The sequence below is a fragment of the Limulus polyphemus genome, unplaced genomic scaffold (genome assembly GCF_000517525.1).
Source record: "Limulus polyphemus unplaced genomic scaffold, Limulus_polyphemus-2.1.2 Scaffold4860, whole genome shotgun sequence".
NCBI classification, from domain to species: domain Eukaryota; kingdom Metazoa; phylum Arthropoda; class Merostomata; order Xiphosura; family Limulidae; genus Limulus; species Limulus polyphemus.
The window spans coordinates 54,146-61,950 of NW_013670470.1; the positions used below are offsets into that span (position 1 = coordinate 54,146).

Consider the following 7,805-nt stretch of genomic DNA (forward strand, 5'->3'; position numbering starts at 1 on the left):
TGGGTTGATAAAACTTACACCTAATGATGATCCACAATTATGGGTTGATAAAACTTACACCTAATGATGACCCACAATTATGGGTTGAAGCATGTTGTTTATTGTAAATAGGACTTCTGAACTTTTGAATACAATTGTTATTGTAGCATGAACATCGTTCAAATCTTTATAATTAAGTAGAAGAAGCAAGGCAATTTAATCATGCTTATCTAATATATATATGTGTGTGCAATTTCAACATGCTTATCTAATATATATGTGTGTGCAATTTCAACATGCTTATCTAATATATATGTGTGTGAAATTTCAACATGCTTATCTAATATATATGTGTGTGAAATTTCAACATGCTTATCTAATATATATGTGTGTGAAATTTCAACATGCTTATCTAATATATATATGTGTGTGCAATTTCAACATGCTTGTCTGATATATATGTGTGTGCAATTTCAATCATGCTTATCTAATATATATGTGTGTGCAATTTCAACATGCTTATCTAATATATATGTGTGTGCAATTTCAACATGCTTATCTAATATATATGTGTGTGCAATTTCAACATGCTTGTCTAATATATATGTGTGTGCAATTTCAACATGCTTGTCTGATATATATGTGTGTGCAATTTCAACATGCTTATCTAATATATATGTGTGTGCAATTTCAACATGCTTGTCTGATATATATGTGTGTGCAATTTCAACATGTTTATTTAATATATATGTGTGTGCAACACAGAGTATAAACAAAAGTAAGAACATTGAGTTTGATTTATACTCAGAAATTATTCTGTAATTTCTCCGAAATTATACCATCATTATTTAAAGTTCATATTTACGCTCTACATACATGCCTTATTTACTTTAACAAATTGGCTCAGTGTTCGTAGTCTAGTGGTTCACGTTTCGGGCTGCGGATCGAAGAGTCTGTAGTGGGAGATGTGATTCCAGTTTTTGAGCGCAATAAGCTCGTAAGCTTACCGCTAAGCCTCCGGGAGCAGTGACTTTGACAAAATAAATCTGTTAATATGTTTTAATAGTATACATTCGAGTGAAAACCTTGTCGTTATACTAGTTTAAAAAATAATTATTGATTTTAGAACAAACGATGAATAGTCCATAATCGGCACAAAACATACCATAATTCAAAATGTTTATATTTTCCCACTTCTTCATTTTTAACGTTGCCAGCTTTACATTTAATTTATTGATTTAATTTTCTTGCAAGAACACTAGCTTTTTAGTAGCAACTGATAGCATTTTTGTATCAGCAGACTGTAATACTTGTCATTAATATATCGTTTGATTGAAAAAGTAAGAATCGTTTCAAACAAAATGTATAAGGAACCTCACTGTTATTCCAATCTAACCTTTAGAGCGAGATATCCTCACAGTATTACACACTCTCCCAGTGTGTAATGGGTGTTTCTTTCTATCCAAAGTTTTGCAGAATTTGTGATTTGCAAAATGTTTCGACATTAAAAGTTTTGGTATTTACTCTGTGTGTGTGTTATTACATGTTTCTGATGTTTTCTTATTAGCATAAGTTAAAAATGTAGCGTATTTTCCCACGTTATCAATTAGATTATTGGGTTATTAATTATTTCAACTCACGACCCACCTGAGTAGCCAGGAAATTTTGTGGAACCCATCCTTAATTTGTGGAAGAGGGATCATTCTCGTAATATAAATAAGATACGTCTGGGCCACCCCTCAGTGGCACAGTGGTAAGTCTGCGGACTTATACCACTAGAAACAGGGTTTCGATACCCGTGGTGGGCAGAGCACAGATAGCCCTTTGTGTAGTTTTGTACTTGATAACAAACAACAACATACGTGTGGTAATGTTCTTATGTTTTGTATTTTTGTTTTATTTTGTTCAAAGGGGTAATTACTTTATAAATATTCTAAAAATAAGTGTGTTCATGTTTTACTGTATTTTGATCTGCGACCCACCATTGGGGGTCGCGATCCACAGTTTGAGAACTGCTGTCAGAATCCAATGTGTTATGTTTTACTCTTTCAACAGGAGAGACAAATGGACATGCCAAGACGGATCCATGCATATCATTGAGGAAGAAAAGCCAAACTACAAACCAACGTATAATTCGTTCACGGTTAGTAACGATGGAGAGTCTAGTTATGGCTATTTCTGCGGTAAAATGTCTGGTCGAAGGTCAACTTTCTATAGTACGACGAGAGCTGTGGTTGTGACAGCGGTGTTTCCCCAGGTCCTGTCTCCGTACCTAGCAGTTCCCGGAGTGTTTCTTACGTACAGGTTTCATCGGAAGTCGCTAAGCTTACTCAGTGATGCATTCGAGTCGAGAATTACGGAGGGCACAAGGCTGTCCAGCTGGACCTGTGATAGGTCTTTCAATGATTGCTACACTCGAAGGTGTTTATTACGCTCCCCCAACTACCCTGGGTTTTATTTGAGGAATGTTACCTGTAACTACTGGATTGAACAGTCTTATGCTCCATCTGGCTATGTCGCCCAAATTGAAATTTTCCAAGAAAATGAGTTTAAAGTCGACGTAGGAAGTGGGTTTTCCAGCACCAGAAATGTAATTCATCGCCAACTGACAACCACTTGCCCAGGAGACGTCGTTCGTGTTTATGACGGAAGAACAACATCAGCTCCCCTATTGGTAGAATTCTGCGGATCTGGAGCTGTCCCAAAGATTGTCACGAGCGGTCCAACAGCTCTAGTACAGCTCATTAGCCATCCCTACCAACCACTTCGGAGATCTCTTCTGGAGCTCATAAGTTCGGTAAGGTTTCGTCCCGATTCCGAATTTAGGGTTAAGCGAAGAAAATGCGAATTCTACATATATGGTAACCAAAACAAAAGCGGTTCTATATACAGTCCTTCCCATAGTCTTGCCACAAACACAACTTGCGTTTTTAATTTTATTGGAAAAGCTCCTTTTTCGAAAATATGGTTATACTTTGCCTCATTTTATATCCCTGACTCCCAGGCATGGTCTAAGGCAGAAAAATGCGATGTGGCAAAGCTACAGATTTTTGACCCTTTTGTAAACGACCAGAAAAAGAACGCTTTGTTCAGAGGCTTTGGCTTTGGAGGTTTAGTAAGCAATTACTGTGAAAAATCCTACCCCCGAATGTGTACTCACGCACGCGACGCCCCAGATCTATCTCCTCTCCGTCCCTGTCGTGTACCGGAAGAAAGCTATCTGTCAGCCGGGCCTGAGATGAGTGTGATGTTTATGGTCTACGAAAACTCCAAACTTAAACCAGTTCCGAGCACGTTCCTCGCCAGGTACGAGTTTATCGACACCATGCTGGACGGCTATCCTGTTAACGGAGCGCGGTGTGACCGGCGGTTTGTCAGCAGGATAAGTAACGCTGGAAAGCTACGGTCACCAAGAAATCTGTTTTTTTATGGTAGAGGTGGGAACTTCAACTTAAGGTGCTCGTTTCATTTCGAAGGATTACCAGGGGAGAAGGTTCGGATCACCTTAGAAAACATATTGCTGGGAAGTCCGGATTCAGGCTGCGAGACTCATTTTGATCCAGTCAGCAAACGTTACAACTGCCACCCGAGGGTATCGACTTCGAGTTACGGACTTCTCAACACCACGGAGAAAATCGGTAGTCTTCACATTCCAGGGGACTGTGTATGTGGGTCAAGCCACGTGATACCCAGCACCCTTATATTAGAATCGGTGAGCAATGAGATGCTACTGTCCTTCGTTGTGGAGGAAATGACCACTAAAGACGATTTTAATGATTTTTTTTTCACGGGAATTTACGAGTTTATCGCCCGTAGCTATTGTGCCAATGAAGAAGCATTCAGTGGACCTGCTGGGGATGTTTCTTTGAAGATCCCCCCTGCAGTTGTAGAAAATATGGTGCCATTTAGATGTAGATGGGTCATTCAAGCGCAGGTTCATAGATTTTTATATTTCTCGGCAGAGGGGAGTTCTGAGGATCGAGGTTGCCATGGAAACAGGCTATTAGTGTACAGCATGTATGAAAACAGGCGTATAAAGACTATATGTTTGGAAAAAACGTCTGTCGGTTTTCGAAAAATTACTCAAGTTTTTAGTCCCCTGTGGAAATCAGAACATTACCTACTAAACCAGTCTCACAGAGGTTTTTCTGACAAGTTGGTAATTGAAGGGATTTCCGTGATGGCTGGAGAACTGTCGTTTAGTTGGCTAGAGGTTATGAAGCCCTACGTAAGGTCGAGTACAGGGAAACTGGTGAGAAATACTGACTGTCAATACGAATGTCCCGAAATTCGGGCGTGTATCAGCAGGGATTTGTGGTGTGACGGAAAAATCCATTGTCCTTCTGGTTGTGATGAAGTACCTGGCCACTGCCACGAATTTCCTACTTTGTACGTCGCCATTGGAGTCAGTGTAAGCGTTATATTGCTGTTTGTTGTGTGTTTACTGGTTACCACGAGAATTTGTAGCCACGACCTAAGGAAAGGTTCTCAGCCCGTACCGACAGAAGAGGTTCAAATGGAGACGACAATTGGTTGAATAAAATGACGGAGACAAGAACTGGTTGAGTAGTCATAGTAGAACATTACCGATATGTACTTTAATAAAGGTTGTGTGTGTTCCGCTGCTTTAAGGAGAAGAATTTCAAAATCAATCATTTTTGGGAAATCGGCTCCAAATATATGTTCTTAAATCGAATACATTTGGAAAAAAATGCTATGATATTTGACTACTTCCACTGAAGTTTTATTGAAGAACAACCAAAAAAAAAACACAAAAAAAAACACTGTGTATAAAATAAAATTAAATTCTGGGTGCTAAGAATAAATAATTAAATTGTTTGGTGGAGATTAAATGAAAAGTTAAAGTAACAGCCAGCAGGTGGAGCACAATTAGAAATATTTTTCGCTCGTTCAAAAAAAAAAAGAAAGAAAAAAGAGCTTTAACAGATGCCCTCTTATAGTGATTAACTACGTTTTATTTGAGATCAGCTGTTGATCAATTAAAGCTTGTGTTTAAAACATAATTTGATGTTATTGATTGTTTCTAAATGCTACGAAGTATCTGACAAACACAGTCCTTTATAAAAGCGGTTTTTAGTTTAATTATTCTCGATTTTCTTTTCGCTTCTTCGATTGGCTATAATTTAAGTTTTCGCTTCTTCGATTGGCTATAATTTAAGTTTTCGCTTCTTCGATTGGCTATAATTTAAATCCTGGTGTGATATATATGCGAGTTCAAGAATGATATATTTTGTATAATGATCGTCTCTTATATGTTATGTGTAGCATTTAGATTTATAAAAATGGAAAATGGTGTCCTACAAATGCTGAAATTCTAAAAGATCACAAAAAAGGAAATTACGTGTCTGATTCAAGAAAACTATAAGATTTTCAAACAAATATTTGTCTCGATTTGTAAATTTCAACGTTTTTAGAACCTAAAGCTGATGTTTATTCTCCATACACCGAGTGGATATATATATATATATTCTGGTAAACTGTTCGAATCATTGATGGTGATCTGTTGTTCAACTCACACTCATCAACTCTCGCACACATACACACAACCCTCGTGTTTAAGTCACTGTCGAGAAACACGTGGGCTTGGGTTCAAGACTACTAATGAACAAAGGCCTAATTTGTGCCGTCGCAACCAAATCCCAGTAAAATCATATTAAGATATGTTTTCTCGTATGTTTCTATTATCTGTTTATAAGTTGAGTTTTATGTTTATGATAACTAAGGGTAAATACGTTAGAAAGGATAACATATTTAACTGCACTAATTACCCGTGTAAGCTTATGGTTACGTGTTAATAGAAACGACGTAATATTTCAATATTTATTTACTCTCGTGTGTGCACAACATAATTTTTCACCAACCTATACTAAAAAAAAACTGATGTTACTCATATTATGTAAAAGTTTTTTTTTACCTATGTGCTTTGATCGTCGACTTGCAAGTGTCTTAAATTAGTCACTCACTTTTAAAAGCGTCAGCCGTGACTGAAGTAAGGTCGACTTACAAGTCATTCTCTAAAACACAATTGATTCGACTTTCAAGTGTCTTAAATCAGTCACTCACTTTTAAAAGCGTCAGCCGAGACTGAAGTAAGGTCGACTTACAAGTCATTTTCTAAAATACACACACACACACAGCGAAAGAAACAAAAGTTCTAAATTTTAAGTAATTTGATTATTTTTGTCTCTAGGTTTGAAAGTGATGTAAATAATTGAATATTATACGTGTTTTGGTTCTTAACGTGTAAAGTATATACATGATTTATTTAATGCTTAAGGGACTGGCTTATGTATTCTTTATTACATAAATCGATAAAACTTTCTTTATGCACTTGTGTGTATGTGTTTTTAATAATTGCTTTTATGCACCGTGTAACACCGGAATTATATACACAAATTACGCTTTATGAAATCAACACTTCAAACGTATAACAACAGGAGAACAATTAAGTTACCAATGATTGGTTTAATTACTTGGTTAATATAAGCTATTCATCTTCGTGGTAAAATTACGTTTGCGTCTGAAATTTATATTTAGGGTTAAACTAGGTATGATAAAACTCGACAAAACTAGTTATATGTAACATTGACTGTTTTCTAAAAATAAACAAAAAGCGTTTAACGAATGAACTACATTGGATGAATGCTAAAAACAATGATATGAATGTTTTGGAACTAGTTATAAGAATTTCCTGTTCTTTAAGTTGAAACTTTAGTGATCCTTGTTGGTGCTTTTTTTTTAATACTTCAACTGAGCGTTCGGTAACAACAAATTCTTGTTTTTTTGCTTGTCATACATTGACTAGAGTGAAAACGAAATTCTGGACTGCTTTTGCACACCATACATTGAGTGGAATGAGCATGAAGAAAAGATTTCATTTAGCTGTTTCACTTTAGCTTATAGAACTGTACGTCATTTCTGAAACTCTAAAAATGCTTTCAAAATAATCGAAAATAAACCTTCATCTTTTAACTGTATTTTAAACTTTTCGGAAGAAATTGGACTTCCCCTCCCCCCTTTACCGGAATAATGGAATGAAATAGCGTAGCGATAAAAATATACATAAAAACACATAAATTGTTCTCAGTCTGAACCACGTGTGTTTACGTAGAGGTGATTTAAACTTAATACAGATTTTCAAAAATAAATAAATAAAACTTTTAGAAAATCCATTGTTGTTTTTCACTGTTTCTCAACATTGAAGACGCAATTGTTTCGTAAATTTAAAACCGTTTGTTTGTTTCTCGTATTCAGGCCAAGCTACAGAAGTGATTTTCAAGCCCTAATTTTTAACTGATAGAATAGATGGAAGGCAACTAGTCAAAACTACCCACCGCCAACTCCTGGGCTGCACTCATAGGATATTAGAAGTTGACTGTCACTCTTTTAACGACTCTAAGGCTCCAAATGGGGAGTCACTGATAGAATAGAAGGAAGGCAACTAGTCAAAACTACCCACCGCCAACTCCTGGGCTGCACTCATAGGATATTAGAAGTTGACTGTCACTCTTTTAACGACTCTAAGGCTCCAAATGGGGAGTCACTGATAGAATAGATGGAAGGCAACTAGTCGAAACCACCCACCGCCAACTCCTGGGCTGCATTCATAGGATATTAGGATTTGACCGTCACTCTTTTAACGCCTCTAAGGCTCCAAATGGGGAGTCACTGATAGAATAGATGGAAGGCAACTAGTCGAAACCACCCACCGCCAACTCCTGGGCTGCATTCATAGGATATTAGGATTTGACCGTCACTCTTTTAACGCCTCTAAGGCTCCAAATGGGGAGTGTGATTTTGTAAAC

At 36.9% G+C, this 7,805-nt stretch overlaps 1 protein-coding gene across 1 annotated transcript in view; it reads left to right on the forward strand.

Moving 5' to 3' along the window:
* Positions 1-6,273, forward strand: part of LOC106471790 — a 35,185-nt gene extending 28,912 nt beyond the window's left edge. The window contains exon 3 of the mRNA XM_013932411.2: positions 2,035-6,273. Within this exon, the coding sequence (XP_013787865.1) occupies positions 2,035-4,516 (2,482 nt within the window). The 3' untranslated portion in view covers positions 4,517-6,273. The remainder of the gene's footprint in view (positions 1-2,034) is intronic.
* Positions 6,274-7,805: the final 1,532 nt, after the last annotated feature.